The 17416-nt window shown below is 51.4% G+C and overlaps 1 protein-coding gene across 5 annotated transcripts in view; it reads left to right on the forward strand.

Annotated features, from left to right (window-relative positions):
* csnk2b (casein kinase 2, beta polypeptide) overlaps window positions 1-17416 on the forward strand; it is a 61813-nt gene that overhangs the window by 38316 nt on the left and 6081 nt on the right. For 4 of the 5 annotated variants that reach the window (XM_087979140.1, XM_087979138.1, XM_087979139.1 and 1 more), the window contains exons 5-7: window positions 645-720; window positions 5896-6085; window positions 9619-9733. In XM_087979140.1, the coding sequence (XP_087835266.1) occupies window positions 645-720; window positions 5896-6085; window positions 9619-9718 (366 nt within the window). In that variant the 3' untranslated portion in view covers window positions 9719-9733. Of the gene's footprint in view, window positions 1-644; window positions 721-5895; window positions 6086-9618; window positions 9734-17416 lie in introns of those variants that run through there. The other variant, XM_087979137.1, reaches the window with a different exon arrangement.

Below are 17416 nucleotides of genomic sequence, written 5' to 3' on the forward strand. Positions count from 1 at the left end.
AACCCCCACCCCGGTACAGCACGTTCTTGTAGATCCACCACAGATCCCAAACTTGGATTTTATCCCAAGTCCGAGATGGTGGTGCTCCCACTTCAGCCTGGTTTCTCTTCCTTCATGCTGTGGGACAGTGGGAAACCGCTGACTGTGGCTGATATACCCAGCCACCTCTACAAGTACCCCCCATTAATCGCAGCGCCCACTGTCTCAACCAGTAACCTTACCCTTGCTTATTTATTTTTTCTGCTTGTGTGCCAGGTAAGGCTGGCTTACAATCCCACTGGGCATTATTGACCAGTCCTGATGAACACTTGGACCATGGATCTGATGATCATTGGTTACAGATCTTCTCCTTGCCCCCTGATGTGGGTGTCATGCCTTCAGTCCAAGAAAAGACAACTGCCCTCGGGGCAGACCGAGGCTGTTCGGTCCCTTGACGTTGTTCTGCCATTGAATTGCATTGTGACTGTTCTGTCTCTTTACCTGCTTTGCTGCCCCACCCACCAAGCGTGCACGCAGGTTCACCAACAGAAACCAAAGTCTACCAGCTCCCATTCGCACATGTCTCCGAGACCTTCCCCACATTATTTGCAGCTTTTGCTTGTGAATTTTGCTGTGCTTAATGGAATCGATGTGTTTCCTTTCAGCTTGAGAAATACCAGCAGGGAGACTTTGGCTACTGTCCTCGAGTGTACTGTGAGAACCAGCCCATGCTTCCTATTGGTAAGTGAACCTCTGTTTGAGACGGAGCCATAGGATGTCCCAGAGTGTCTCTCAGTCAGTGAGAGTGCTCCTGTTGTAATGCAGCACTAATATCATTGGACTAACTGTCTTCTCTCCAATAATCCAACAGATGGGAGAATGGAGGTGGGCTTCATCATCTCTGTTCATGGAGGGCTTTTGTCAAGGGATCCCTTTGAGCAAAGACACTGAGTTTACTATCAGATTGATTTGCTCTGGAGTTTATAAAACTGAGAGGTGATCTAATGGAGATATGTATGATGTGGAAGGGAATTGACAGAGCAGGTGTAGAGGGGATATTGCTTCTTGAGGGTCAGTCGGGAATCAGAGGTCATAGCTTTCAGCTGTAGAGGAGCAGATTTAAGCATGACTTTGGAAATCCTTCCTTTCTCTCCAAGGGTTGTGAATCTAGAGTGTGGCGGATGCTGGGCCCCTGAGTAAATTCACGGCGGGGACACAGATTTTTAATTCCAGTTGAGGGGGTATGGAGCATGGACAGCAAAGTGGAGCTGAGTCCGAGATGAGATCAGGCGGGATCAAATTGAACATGAAGCAGGCTTGAGGCGCTGCACTACCTCCTCTCGCTCCTCCTTCTCTTAAAGTCAGAGTCATACAGCACAGAAACACACCCTTCAGCCCAACCAGTCCATGCTGACCATAATCCCCAACCTGAACCAGTCCCACCTGCCTGCTCCTGGCCCATATCCCTCCAACACCTTTTCCTATCCATGTATCCAGCGAAATGTCTTTTAAAACAGTGTAACCGCATTCCACCACGTCCTCAGGATATTCATTCCACACATTAACCTAGAGTGTAAAAACCAAGATGGCCCTGTGTGTGTTTTTTAAAATCTCTCTCCCCTACCCAAGAAAGGTGCCCCCCTCGTCTAAAACAATTTCTCATTGTTGAGAAAAGACGCCTACTGGCAACTCTATCAATACAACCTTATAAAACAATGAGAGGTATCAGCTCATCTCTCAACCTCCTCCACTCTAATGCAAAACATCCCAGGCTATCCACCCTTTCTTTATAACTGAACCTTCCATACCTGGCAACATCCTGGTACATCTCTTCTGAAAATATCCTTCACATAACTGGGTGACCAGAAAGGGACACTGTAAAAGGGATCCCTGTACACCTCGCCCAGAGCGGGGACACTGTAAAAGGGATCCCTGTACACCTCGCCCAGAGCGGGGACACTGTAAAAGGGGTCCCTGTACACCTCGCCCAGAGCGGGGACACTGTAAAAGGGGTCCCTGTACACCTCGCCCAGAGCGGGGACACTGTAAAAGGGGTCCCTGTACACCTCGCCCAGAGCGGGGACACTGTAAAAGGGATCCCTGTACACCCCGCCCCGAGCGGAGACACTGTATCCCAGAAGGGGTCCCTGTACACCCCGCCCGGGGCGGGGACACTGTATCCCAGAAGGGGTCCCTGTACGCCTCGCCCAGAGCGGGACACTGTATCCCAGAAGGGGTCCCTGTACACCCCGCCCAGAGCGGGGACACTGTATCCCAGAAGGGGTCCCTGTACGCCTCGCCCAGAGCGGGGACACTGTATCCCAGAAGGGGTCCCTGTACACCCCGCCCAGAGCGGGGACACTGTATCCCAGAAGAGGTCCCTGTACACCCCGCCCAGAGCGGGGACACTGTATCCCAGAAGGGGTCCCTGTACTCCCTGCCCAGAGCGGGGACACTGTATCCCAGAAGGGGTCCCTGTACACCCCGCCCAGAGCGGGGACACTGTATCCCAGAAGGGGTCCCTGTACACCCCGCCCAGAGCGGGGACACTGTATCCCAGAAGGGGTCCCTGTACGCCCTGCCCAGAGCGGGGACACTGCATCCCAGAAGGGGTCCCTGTACACCCCGCCCGGGGCGGGGACACTGTATCCCAGAAGGGGTCCCTGTACACCTCGCCCAGAGCGGGGACACTGTATCCCAGAAGGGGTCCCTGTACACCCCGCCCAGAGCGGGGACACTGTATCCCAGAAGGGGTCCCTGTACGCCCCGCCCAGAGCGGGGACACTGTATCCCAGAAGGGGTCCCTGTACACCCCGCCCAGAGCGGGGACACTGTATCCCAGAAGGGGTCCCTGTACACCCCGCCCAGGGTGGGGACACTGTATCCCAGAAGGGGTCACTGTACACCCCGCCCAGAGCGGGGACACTGTATCCCAGAAGGGGTCCCTGTACACCCCGCCCAGAGCGGGGACACTGTATCCCAGAAGGGGTCCCTGTACACCCCGCCCAGAGCGGGGACACTGTATCCCAGAAGGGGTCCCTGTATACCTCTCCCAGAGCGGGGACACTGTATCCCAGAAGGGGTCCCTGTACACCTCGCCCAGAGCGGGGACACTGTATCCCAGAAGGGGTCCCTGTACGCCCCGCCCAGTGCGGGGTCACTGTATCCCAGAAGGGGTCCCTGTACACCCCGCCCAGAGCGGGGACACTGTATCCCAGAAGGGGTCCCTGTACACCCCGCCCAGAGCGGGGACACTGTATCCCAGAAGGGGTCCCTGTACGCCCCGCCCAGAGCGGGGACACTGTATCCCAGAAGGGGTCCCTGTACGCCCCGCCCCGAGCGGGGACACTGTATCCCAGAAGGGGTCCCTGTACACCCCGCCCGGGGCGGGGACACTGTATCCCAGAAGGGGTCCCTGTATACCTCTCCCAGAGCGGGGACACTGTATCCCAGAAGGGGTCCCTGTATACCCCGCCCAGAGCGGGGACACTGTATCCCAGAAGGGGTCCCTGTACACCCCGCCCAGAGCAGGGACACTGTATCCCAGAAGGGTCCTGGTAAACTCTGTCCATGTTTCTGACACGTGGTGAGGATTTATTGCATTCCTCATATAAGGAACAGCAGTACTGAGAGTCCGAGTCAGAGAGGCACACCGCATGGAAACAGACCCTTCAGTCCAACCCGTCCCTGCCGACCAGATATCCCAAACCCAATCTAGTCCCACCTGCCAGCACCCGGCCCATATCCCTCCAAACCCTTTCCTATTCATATACCCATCCAGATGCCTTTTAAATGCTGTAATTGTACCAGCCTCCACCACATCCTCTGGCAGCTCATTCCATACACATACCACCCTCTGTGTGAAAACGTTGCCCCTTTAGGTCTCTTTTATATCTTTCCCCTCTCACCCTAAACCTATGTCCTCTAGTTCTGGACTCCCCCACCCCAGGGAAAAGACCTTGTATATTCACCCTATCCATGCCCCTCATAATTTTGTAAACCTCTATAAGGTCACCCCTCAGCCTCCGACGCTCCAGGGAAAACAGCCCCAACCTGTTCGGCCTCTCCCTGCAGCTCAAACCCTCCAACCCTAGCAACGTCCCTTGTAAGTCTTTTCTAAACCCTTTCAAGTTTCACAACATCCTTCTGATCCTCCCAGTCGACTGGGACAACATATTCATCTTCGGACAAGCCAAACAGAGACACGCACGAGATTTCCAAGGAGAAGGCATTCCAACCAGAACGCTATCAACAAACACATCGAGTTAGACCCCATCTACCACCCCCGAGAGGGGGGAAAAACAGGAAATGACATCAAAACCAAAGAAACCCACACGCACACAAAGCAGGAATCATGTGCAGTGCTTTGCCTGAGGCCCACTGAAGATGTTACCTAGTATGGTGACGAAACATCTTGAAATGAACCTCCCAGCTCAGCGAGCAAACCTACATTTTTGTAGTTAGTAAAGGCATGTATTAAATGGTTGCTACTGAGAACAGCCTAAATCCAGGTTTTAGATCCTCACTATGACCCTGCACTCCAAGGTCTCTTTGTTCAGCAACATTCCCTCAGACCTTACCATTAAGTGTATACGTCCTGCTCTGATTTGCAGTGTCTGCCACTCCTTAGCCCATTGGCCCGTCTGATCAAGATCCCGATGTAATCTGAGGTAACCCTCTTCACTGTGGGTGAGCTTAAAAACCATGTTGCAATTGGTCGCTTCTGTTCTGTTTTGTTGGTTTTTCAGGTTTGGTCATGTTTCCCATTCCTGGACCCCCATCCCCAATAAGGGGAGAGGCCGAGAGCAGTAGGGGTGCTGTCAGTAGTATTAGGAACAAGTCCAACAATACTTGTAACTCGGTGCATGTTGTGAAACCAGTGGGCTGTGAGGAGGTTTCACAATGAGAACACTGGGGACGGGAATTTCCAGAACATAGATCACGTACCAGTGAGCTGAGTTAACAGTCTATTTTAAGGGTCTCTGGGGGACACTAAATGAAACTACCAGATAGTGAAAGGACAGCAACCTGCTTTAGGCATCATTAGGTCAGCTGTGACCAGTTGATCAAGAAGCTTCATTGAAACCTGGAATATAGGTGCAGCAGGAGGCCATTCGGCCCTTCAAGCTTCACCCACCATTCAATATGATACAATCTCAGTATCCCACTCCCGCCTTCTCACCCCACGCTCCCTGGGGGGGGAGTGATGAGTCACTGAAACCCAGGTCAAAGGGTATTGCTGCAGTAAAAGGACTGAATCTTGGAGATAGTCAGCGACATAATTTTCATGGACCTCATCTCGTGTAATATAATTTGTGCTTCTCTTTGTGTTGTGAACTTTTGACAGAGTATTAGAGATGTACAGCACGGAAACAGACCCTTCGGCCCAACCCGTCCATGCCAACCAGATATCCCAACCCAATCTAGTCCCACCTGCCAGCACCCGGCCCATATCCCTCCAAACCCTTTCTATTCATATACCCATCCAAATGGCTTTTAAATGTTGCAATTGTACCAGCCTCTACCACACCCTCTGGCAGCTCATTCCGTACACGTCCCACCCTCTGTGTGAAAAAGTTGCCCCGTCGGTCCCTTTTAAACCTTTCCTTGTTTGTTTTGAAACGTTTGTGGTGAATAGGTTCAATGACCAACTTCCTGAGCAACAAAAATGGAAAACTTGTGGCTGATATGAGCCCGGTGTCACACTGAAGTCTGACTTGTTACTATTGCTGTCTGGACATTTGGATTTGCTTGTGGTTAATAATCATTCTAAATGGGCACAAAGCCCAACCATTTTGCGTTTTTGATTTTGTTTTCAATGTTACCCCTTTGTCTCTGTCTCTTTTTCCCACCCCCCCCCAGCTAAAAATAAATGTGGCTATGTTGCTGATGTCTGTCTTTTCCCGCTGCCCCCAGGTCTGTCTGATATCCCCGGTGAGGCCATGGTCAAGCTGTATTGCCCCAAGTGCATGGACGTTTACACACCCAAGTCCTCACGGCATCACCACACAGATGGGGCTTATTTCGGCACTGGCTTCCCCCACATGCTGTTCATGGTGCATCCAGAGTACAGGCCCAAGAGACCAGCTAATCAGTTTGTTCCCAGGTAAGGCTTTGTGTGGGACAGAGACTGGGTGGGCTAGTGTATGGTGCAGACACCCCCAGGCGTGGGGTGTTTACCGGAGCCCTTCAAACAATGACCCCCCCCCCATTTAAATGAGGGTGTTGTTGATGATGTTAAATGTCTCTTCTATCTTGTTTCATTTTGTGGACCTGTGCCTCAACACCCACTTCACTTTCAACAACATAATCTACAAACAAACCAACGACACACCCATGGGATCTCCGCTATCAGGATTCATAGAAGCAGTATTGCAAAGACTAGAACAAACAGCCCTACCAACCATCAAACCAAAAATCTGGGGGTCATCACAAAATGAAACAAGATAGAAGAGACATTTAACGTCATCACCAACACCCTCACAGGCATAAAGTTCACCAAGGAGGAAGAAGCTGACAACAAACGCACATTCCTGGACGTCACAGTCGCAAGAAAGGACAACGGAGAACTACAAACCTGCGTATACAGAAAACCGACAAACACTGACCAAATACTCAACTACACCAGCAACCATCCCAACACACACAAACAAAGCTGTATCAGAACACTATTCCAACGAGCCACCACACACTGCAGCACAGACGAACTTCGGAAAAGAGAGGAGAACCACCTTTACAACGTATTCAAGAAGAACGGATACTCAAAAAATACAGTCCGCAGATTCCTCAAGAACAAACCATGACAAGCAGACCAAACACAGCCAGAAACTCTAACCACCTTACCATACATCAAATAAGTTTCAGAAATGACAGCCAGACTACTAAGACCCCTCGGAATCCTAGTAGCACACAAACCCACCAACGCTCTCAAACAAAAACTAACGAACTTAAAGGACCCAGTACAACCCATGGACAAAACCAACGACATCTACAAAATTCCATGCAAGGACTGCCACAAAGTTAGCCACCAGGATACACGAACACCAGCTAGCCACAAAAAGACACGACCCTCTCTCCCTCATAGCTCTACACACGGATGAAAAAAACGCACCATTTCGACTGGGACAACATATCTATCCTGGGACAGGCTAAGCAAAGACATGCCAGAGAATTCCTAGAGGCCTGGCACTCCAACCACAACGCCATAAACAAACACACAGATCTAGATATCATCTGTCAACCCCTCCGAAAACGAACAGGAAATGACATCACCACAAACCCCAGGAACCCCATCCAGGACAAACATATAAATAGAAAGCAGGAGACAACAGCTTCGCTTCACTTGGAGGTCACCACTGATGTTACCGAGCCAGGTAATGAAACGTCTGGATATCAAACCTACAGCGCAGCGAGCAAACCTACACCCTAAACCTCAACCTGAGCTACAAACCTTGATAGTTAACTTTCAAGCTTTTTTCTTTGTCCTTTTTGAAAGTATTAAACTGGCACATTGAATGTTCCAAGGCACCGCACTCGACTGACTGACGCGTTGCCATGCAGGATCTACGTTCCAGCCAATCAGCACTGCCCCCTTGTCCTGTACCAATCCTGCTCTATCCATTGTGTTGACATTTCTTGCCAATTGTCTTGATGCGTGCCAGACAGAGAACAGAGAGATTGTGTCTGTCCTTATTCCAGTAATACCGGTGAACACAGTGCCAAAGTGAGGAGTCCTTGATGGGTTAGTGACAGTGCAGGCTGCTCTTTTACAGTACTGGCCTTGTTCAGTGGTCACACAGTTACCGGCTGGATTGGTCTGTATGTCAGTCTGGACAGCCCACCACTGTTTGTGAGAATGGGCCCAGCAATGAAAAACTTAACATCTGAGGAATGTTTGGGGACTCTGGGTTTATACTCGATGGGAGTTTAGAAGGATGGGGGGGGGCGGGGTCTAATTGAAACATACAGAATACTGAATGGCCTGGACAGAGTCGATGTTGGGAAGATGTTCCCATTGGTGGGAGAGACTAGGACCAAGAGCACAGCCTTAGAGTAAAGGGAAGACCGTTTAAGAATGGAGATAAGAAGAAACTTCTTCAGCCGGAGAGTGGGGAATCAAATGGAATTCATTACCACAGAAGGCTGTGGGGGCCAGGTCAGTGAGTGTATTTAAGACAAAGCTAGATAGGTTTCTCATCCCCATTCTCCCGCTTTCTCCCTGTAACCCTTGACCCTCTTGATACCCTAGAACCTATCCGCCCAGAGCAGACTCGATGGGCTGAATGGCCTAATTTCTGCTCCTGTGTCTTATGGTTCAGGGAGTTCTGATAAATGGGCAGGGCACGACCTACACAGAGGAGATCCACTTGCTGGGTATTTCTGAGGGGGGAGGGAGGGGAACAGTTGTACGAACTGAAAAGGGCACTTTAGGGATGTTGGGGCATCACCTGTGGAATTTTTCAATGAGGAAGTGGGATTACAATCACAGTTTCTGCTTTGATTAGCATAAGTTGGGAGCGGCCTCTGCTCTGGCCAGACCAAACCCCTTCCAGATATTCAGAAGGTAGTCTAGACCCTCACTTTTCCTTATTTCAAAAGTTCTGAAGCAATTGGATTGGTCAAACTATTTGACGTTAAGCAAATTGAAATTTATTCAAATACTATAGATAAAATAGAACAACGAAAGGAAAGGAGGAATTGGATTAACTTAACTCAAGTGGGAAACTTAACAGAACAATCGATAAGTAACCATTGCTAATTAACTGATCCAATACATTAGCATCCCATAAAGACACCCTTGGCAAAAAGGCAAATTCAGAAACCAGTTTGTCTCGTATGCAGTTCCTGTAACAGGCAGAAAACTCCCAGCTTGTGGCTGTAACCGAGGGAGGGGGCAAATAGCTATCACTTTGTCTAGATCCCAGCAGCAACTGCTGAAAGCTAAACTAAAGGTGGCTGGTTCTCTAGGCAGGAGCTGGGCCACGCCCATTCAGGCTGCTTCTATTCTTATAGCTTCTTAAAGGGAGAAAAGCCCCAAGGTGCCTCAAGCTGTTCACTGGTTTTTCAACTGGACAGCTCCGTGCCTCTGTTGTAAAACCTTAAAACAGTAAAATAACCAATTTCAGTCACAGTACTGACACACCTTGCGGAGAGATCACCAGACACTGGCCTTGACTCACGTTCCTGGCTCTGCCCTCACAATTACATCAGGGGAGAGTTCCCACACGACACTGCAGCCTCTTCTTTTCAGAGTCCTCTCCCCTCCCGTCAGTCACAATCATACAGCATGGACACAGACCGTTTGGTCCAACAGTCTATACCAACCATAATCCCAAACTAACCGAGTGCCACCTGCCTGCTCCCAGGATCCATGTCCCTCCCAGCTTTTCCTATCCGTGTACTTCTCCAAATGTCTTTGAAATGCTGTAACTGCATCCACGTCCATCACTTGCTGTGGAAGTTCATTCCTGAGTCTGAGGGAAGAGCCAGCTAGCCTGAATTCTATCCTGACCCCTCGTTACTGTTTGAACTCTGCGAACCTTGTCTAAGTGGAGAGTGTGGGAGGGGAAGGCCAGTTCCAGTTTGGTAATCCAGAGCAGACTGATAGGCTGAAAGCGTTCCTCTCTCTTTCCCCACAAGTGTCGTATGCGCAATGGGTTTGCCACAGTTCAGTCCAGTGAGCTCTGGTGTCAAGCAGGAGGCTCACGAGGCAAAGGCACAGTGGAAGCTTCTCTTCTGAAGGTTAGTCTGAGGCAGCTTCACAGTGACTGCACAGGCCTGGAGCAGAGTGCTGGCTGGGCTGAGAAGGGTATCCTGCTCCTAACAGGGGTCCACATCTCCCATCTCCTCAGATGGAAGCTCACAGCACCCACTGTCTTTTGGCACTGGTCGTTTCCAGGGTTTTAACTCCCCCCTGATGTGCTTCCTGATCTTTCTAGAATCGTAGAATCTCGACAGGGCAGAAAGAGGTCAATCAGTCCTTTTGAGTCTACACAGACCCTCTGAGTAGCATCCCAGGCATGATCGTCCACCCTAACCTGCACATCCCTGGCTTTATGTGGCAACTTCCCACAGCCAATCCCCCTAACTTGCACATCCCTGGACGAAATCTGAAATCTCTCAACACCAGGTTATAGTCCACCGAAGGTGTGCAGATTAGGTTGATTAGCCATATTCAGTTGCCCTTAGTGTCCAGAGCTGTGCAGGTTAGGTGGGCTGGCTCTGGGAAATGCAGGATTACAGGGATTGGGTGGAAGGGTGGGTCTGGGTGGAATGCTCTTCATAGGGTGGGTGTGGACTTAATGGGCCAAATGGTCTAATTCCCCAATGTAGGGATTCTATGGATCCCTTCAGCCCAAAAAGCTATATCTATCTATCTCCTAAGATTCAATATGCTGGCCGTAACTGCTTTCTGTGGCAAAGAATCCCAATGACTCCCCACTCTCCAGGGATGTGCAAGTTAGGGGGATTGGCTGTGGGAAGTTGCCACATAAAGCCAGGGATGTGCAGGTTAGGGTGGACGATCATGCCTGGGATGCCTGGGAGGGTGGGGGATAGTCAGAGGATACAGAGTAGGCTATGTCAGACTGAGCTGAGGAGGAGAGTGGGTGGCACAGTGGTTAGCACTGCTGTCTCACAGCGCCTGAGACCCGGGTTCAATTCCCGCCTCAGGCGACTGACTGTGTGGAGTTTGCACGTTCCCCCCGTGTCTGCGTGGGTTTCCTCCGGGTGCTCCGGTTTCCTCCCACAGTCCAAAAATGTGCAGGTCAGGTGAATTGGCCATGCTAAATTGCCCGTAGTGTTAGGTAAGGGGTAAATGTAGGGGCATGGGTGGGTTGCACTTCGGCGGGTCGGTGTGAACTTGTTGGGCCGAAGGGCCTGTTTCCACACTGTAATCTAATCTAATCTAATCTAATCTAATCCCCCAACCACACTGGGTTCTGGACTCCCTGATCATTGGGAGCATGCTTCCTGTGTTGCCCCTGTCTAGTCCCTGTTAGAATGTTAAGTTTCTGTGAGCTTTTCCCCTCATTCCTCCGAGCTCCCGGTGAATATAGTCTGAACTGATCTCGTCCTCCATACGTCAGCGCTGCCATCCCAGGGATCAGTCTGGGAAACCTTTGTTAAACCATCCCTGTAACCAAAACATCCCGATTGCTTTGCACTGGTCTTCTGGCCTTATGGGATTTGTGTACTTGGATGTCCATACTGCTTATGGTCTTCCGTAATTCCCAGTTCCACACCGTTTGGAACGAGGGCCCACTGAGTTATGTTTATATGGTCACTGTTTACCTCGGAACAGGTCTAACAGAAACTCCTTGTCCCCTCATGAGTGGTGATATGCCAAGATATTTACCTAATTTTTTTCTTGTTTGGATTTAGTCACCACTAACTTCTCATTCCAGAACAATCTGCAGCTTCTTTGACAAAGGATTGTTGGTCAGGTTTGAATGTGGTGTAACACCTATGCTGTAGGCATCCACCTCAACAGGATATTTTTGTAAACACCAGAAACCGATAGCTCTGTGTGGAACTATAGCCCCATCAACTCCACCTGCTTTTGTTGTGGTTCATTTCCGCATGCCTGAGCTCAGAATCCTCAAACTGAAAAGGTTTCAAATCCCATCAGTGATGGGGGCAGTTTCACAATTCACTCTGCTTTCCAAATAGTTGGGAATGTTGTTTTTAAAAAACATACAAGGTAAAGTTACCAGACCATAGGACTGCGCGCTCTCCATAGGGAGGGAGGGAGAGTGAGGTGACTGTTGGTAGTTTAATCTGAGGGTCACTGTGCCTCAGGCATGGGGAGGGGTTGTGAAGGAGACTCCTTCATGGTAAACCCAGCCAGCGAGGGAATTGGGGTCAGTGCGTTGCAAACCAGCTGTCCAGCTAACTGACCCATCCCTGTGTACGCATAACCGGGATATCACTTCCTTTAACGTTGTGCTGATCAGTTTATGCTGGTTCTCTTTGTCACTGTTCACTGTTTCAATGGCAGCTTGCACAGTCTGGTTACAGGTCAATAACCAGTCAATGCTTTTGAACTGAAACAATTAATTGTGGTTTACCTCTGGGTGGGGGCAGTGGGGAGCAGTTGAAGTTCACAGTACATGACCTCACTGGTGTTCCCACTGGAATTAATCATAAAAGTGTAAGAAATAGGAACCGGAGTAGGCAATTCAGCTCCTCGTGTGGGTTCATGACTGATTTGATATTGCTTACACCCGCCTTCCTGCGCCCCCCCCCCCCCCATCCCGATTCCCCGACTAATTGAGAATCTATCGATCTCAGCCTTGAATATGCACAAGGACTCTGTGTCCCCACAGCTCTCTGAGGCAAGGAGTTGTGAAGGTCCCCAGGCTCCTGGGGGAAGAAACTGCTCCCCATCTCAGTCTGAAATTGGCACCTTTTTATTCTGAGACTGTCCCCTTGGGAAGACTGGGGCCATTGTCTTTGGATTCAATCATAAACTGCGAAGTGTACAGGGAATGGCAAACCTATGTATAAAGCTTTGAAGGTGAGTGAAATAACTGCACAGAGGCCAGTATCCCATCACCAAGTCAGAAACTCTCCCAGCATTGACTGTGACAAGCTGCTGAACAATCAGATGTTTCAATGAGATGGTAGTCTGCTGAGAGTGCCTTTGCTCTCTCCCATCATCACTAATTGCTGTGCTTCTCCATTGTCACCTGTAAACTTGTCTTGTCAGTTACGGTGTTGTGGTCACTAGCTTTTGCTGTTTTGTTTTGAATATATTTGCGTGGCGTAGGCTTGAGGAAAGATTCGTGTGTCCGTGCTAACATTCGTGCTCCAGTTGATCATCTGACATTGTCATCCTCAAAATAAACAACATCCATTCCATTCTGATGTGTACATGCCTAGCTTTCTTTTCAAAGCACTACTTATGGTTGTTACGGCCACTCCTTGCTGTCGAGTTCCTCATTCTCGCCATGACTCACCCAGTTTTCTCTGAACTCCCTCAGTTTGATGTCCTTGCAGTTGATCATCTTATTGATGGCCAGTTAGTTTCAAAAATGGAGTCATACCATCTTGAGACATGGGTGAAGGAACAGGCCTCTTAACCCCATTGGACCAGTCTGCCATTGACTGGCTAATCCGATGGGTCCTTGACTTGGTTTTGCTGCCTTTGCCCTCTCGCCAATGATTCTCTCGCTGAGGTCACAAATTGGCAGTGAGAAATTCCAACACATCTCCCCACACCCTCCACCTCGTTGTCCAGTCGCCTAACCCTGTCTATCCCCTGGTAGGCAGTCATCCTAACTATTTCAGCAGGAAACACAGCTAAAGCACATTCACCTCCCTCATCCAGGTCAATAATAAAAATGGCAAATTAATTGTGGGCCTGATTCTGATCCCTGTGGTACACCACTGATTAAAGCTACCAACCTGAAAATGCTCTCCTTTTATCCCTACTGTGTCTTCCATTAGTCTGCCAATCCTTTGTTAATCCATGTTAATAACCAACCTCAAACACCACGGGCTCTTAGCTCCATTCAGCTAAAAAGTAACTTGTACGTGTCAGCAAACAGCTTTTGGGCATCAGGTGTGCTATGTCCCCAGGTTCCCCTTTACCTGTCTTGCTGGTTACATCCTCAAAGATGTGTCATCAGCTTTGTCTCCGTCTCACTTTTCTTTGGCGAAGCCATGCTGACTTGGTTTGGTTTTAATGCGTATTTCCAAATGCTCTGTTATTACACCCTTTTATAGGAGACGAACATTTTCCCTTTGACTGATTTTAGGCTTTGTGGTTTTGCATTCGCTGTTTGGTTTGGCTCCCTTAAGTAAAAGTATCATCCAGGCAGTTTTCCATTACTCTGGAAACATTCCAGAAGTTAAAGGATTCGCAGAAGACGACAACTAACGGTTCCGTTGTTTCATTAAATTCCGAGGATGCATCCCATCAGGTCCAGGGGAATTACCAGGCCTTGACCCTAATTTTTTTCCTCTATTGATTTGTTAACTGTATTTTTTCAATTCGTTCACTGCTTATGGGCATCACTGGTCATCCCTAATTGCCCCAGAGGGCAGTTCGGAGTCACCCACGTTGCTGTGGGTCTGGAGTCACGTGTAGGCCAGACCAGGTCAGGATGGCAGTTTCCTTCCCTGAAGGACATCACCGTACCAGTTGGGGCTTTCTCCCTCTCCATCAGAAATGGATTCACGGTTATCATTAGACACTTATTCCAGATTGTTATTGACTTCAAATTCCGCCGTCTGTCATGGTGGGATTTGAACACTGATCCCCAGAACATTACCTGGGTCTCTGGGTTAGTAGTCCATGAGACCATGAGGCTGTTACCTTGCTCTGATTCTTGCATTTTAGCCAATTATTTAGTAATTTGGGGGTGTTATTAGATCCTTTCATTGGCATCCCCCATTCTAGTGCCAGACTTGGAACTACTCCAAAGCTGGAAGTAAAACTCAGACTTTTGAGTGAGCTAGTTATCCAGTGGGCCCTGCAAACTCGTGGAAGAATCTGGAGGAGGAAGATCAAGAGGCAGTGTGTTCTGATCAGAAAAAGCATCATCTCAGTAGAGCCTGTGAACGTGGGCAACTGAACTGCCTTCTCAGTCTTTACCTCCATCCGAAACATCGATTCTTTCTTCATGGCTGAGACGTTTTTAGACGAGTTGAGCTATATGTGGATGGTTGATAGCTGTTTCTTGTAGTTGGAATCTATTAGTTTGTGAACATTCTTCTTAAGAACACACACCTGGTTTGTGCTTTCCATCAAGCTGAGTCTGAAAGTCAGGGGGATTCAGGGTACTTGTTAAAACCTTCAGCTTTTTCTGACTGCGCTGGGAATAGGGGGGCTAAGTTTTCAGCACACTTGCCCGAGTGAGGGGTAACAAGAATCCTAAATACTTGTGAACACTGTGCAATCATCAGTAAACATCCCCACTTCTGATGGAGGGCTGGTCTCTGATGAAGCAGCTGAAGATGGTTGGGCCTCTGACACTACCCTGAGGCACACCTGCAGAGATGTCATGGAGCTGAGATACCTGACCCTCCAAAAACCCTGGCCATTTTCCTTTGTGCCAGGAATGACTCCAACCAGCAGAGAGATTCCGTTTTGTCAGAGCTCCTTGATGCCAATGCAGCTTTGATGTCACAGGCTTTTGCCCAAAACATCAACTCTCCTGCTCCAGCCTGACTTGCTGTGCTTTTCCAGCACCGCCCTTTTCAACACTTGACTTCCCCAGCATCTGCAATCCTCACTTTGTCCTCCCTGCAGCCTTGGTGTCAAGGGCAGTCCCTCTCCCCTGCCCTCTGGAGTTCAGCTCTTTTTGTCCATGTTTGAACCAAGGCTGGAATGAGGTCAGGAGCTGAGTGACTCTGAGCAGGTGCTGCTTGATAGCACTGCTGATGACACCATCCATCACTTTACTGAGGATCCAGTGGGAACTGATTGGCTGGGTGGGCATTGGCCGGGTTGGGCTGGCTCTGTTTTAGGTGCATAGGACATACCTGAGCAATCATCCCCAATGCTGGGACAATGCCAGTGCTATAACTGTGTTCAGGAACAGCTCGGCTAAAAAAGAACAGGTTCTGTAAGAGTGTACGGGAACGGCTGGGCCCGGGGGGGGGTGGTAGCGGCGGGTTCAGTAACGGTGTACGGGAACGGCTGGGCCCGGGGGGTACGGCGGGTTCAGTAACGGTGTACGGGAACGGCTGGGCCCGGGGGATAGCGGCAGGTTCAGTAACGGTGTACGGGAACGGCTGGGCCCGGGGGGGGTAGCGGCGGGTTCAGTAACGGTGTACGGGAACGGCTGGGCCCGGGGGATAGCGGCGGGTTCAGTAACGGTGTACGGGAACGGCTGGGCCCGGGGGATAGCGGCGGGTTCAGTAACGGTGTACGGGAACGGCTGGGACCGTGGGGTAGTGGCGGGTTCAGTAACAGTGTACGGGAAAGGCTGGGCCCGGGGGTTATGGCGGGTTCAGTAACGGTGTACGGGAACGGCTGGGACCCGGGGTACGGCGGGTTCTGTAACAGTGTATGGGAACGGCTGGGCCCGGGGGATAGCGGCGGGTTCAGTAACGGTGTACGGGAACGGCTGGGCCCGGGGGATAGCGGCGGATTCTGTAACGGTGTACGGGAACGGCTGGGCCCGCGGGATAGCGGCGGGTTCTGTAACGGTGTACGGGAACGGCTGGGCCCGGGGGATAGCGGCGGGTTCTGTAACGGTGTACGGGAACGGCTTGGCCCGGGGGATAGCGGCGGGTTCAGTAACGGTGTACGGGAACGGCTGGGACCGTGGGGTAGCGGCGGGTTCAGTAACGGTGTACGGGAACGGCTGGGCCCGGGGGGATAGCGGCGGGTTCAGTAACGGTGTACGGGAACGGCTGGGCCCGGGGGATAGCGGCGGGTTCAGTAACGGTGTACGGGAACGGCTGGGCCCGGGGAGGTACGGCGGGTTCAGTAACGGTGTACGGGAACGGCTGGGCCCGGGGGATAGCGGCGGGTTCAGTAACGGTGTACGGGAACGGCTGGGACCGTGGGGATAGCGGCGGGTTCAGTAACGGGTGTACGGGAACGGCTGGGACCGTGGGGTAGCGGCGGGTTCAGTAACGGTGTACGGGAACGGCTGGGACCGTGGGGTAGCGGCAGGTTCTGTAACGGTGTACGGCAACGGCTGGGCCGGGGGGACCGGCGTGTTCTGTAACGGTGTACAGGAACGGCTGGGCCCGGGGGATAGCGGCGGGTTCAGTAACGGTGTACGGGAACGGCTGGGCCCGGGGGGGTACGGCGGGTTCAGTAACGGTGTACGGGAACGGCTGGGCCCGGGGGATAGCGGCGGGTTCAGTAACGGTGTACGGGAACGGCTGGGACCGTGGGGTAGCGGCGGGTTCAGTAACGGTGTACGGGAACGGCTGGGACCGTGGGGTAGCGGCAGGTTCTGTAACGGTGTACGGCAACGGCTGGGCCGGGGGGACCGGCATGTTCTGTAACGGTGTACAGGAACGGCTGGGCCCGGGGGATAGCGGCGGGTTCAGTAACGGTGTACGGGAACGGCTGGGCCCGGGGGGTATGGCGGGTTCAGTAACGGTGTACGGGAACGGCTGGGCCCGGGGGGCTACGGCGGGTTCAGTAACGGTGTACGGGAACGGCTGGGCCCGGGGGATAGCGGCGGGTTCAGTAACGGTGTACGGGAACGGCTGGGACCGTGGGGTAGCGGCGGGTTCTGTAACGGTGTACGGGAACGGCTGGGACCGTGGGGTAGCGGCGGGTTCAGTAACGGTGTACGGGAACGGCTGGGACCGTGGGGTAGCGGCGGGTTCAGTAACGGTGTACGGGAACGGCTGGGACCGTGGGGTAGCGGCAGGTTCTGTAACGGTGTACGGCAACGGCTGGGCCGGGGGGACCGGCATGTTCTGTAACGGTGTACAGGAACGGCTGGGCCCGGGGGATAGCGGC

Source organism: Chiloscyllium plagiosum, unplaced genomic scaffold (genome assembly GCF_037043375.1).
Source record: "Chiloscyllium plagiosum isolate Xiang-an unplaced genomic scaffold, Cpla_swu_hap1 HiC_scaffold_35, whole genome shotgun sequence".
Taxonomy (NCBI): domain Eukaryota; kingdom Metazoa; phylum Chordata; class Chondrichthyes; order Orectolobiformes; family Hemiscylliidae; genus Chiloscyllium; species Chiloscyllium plagiosum.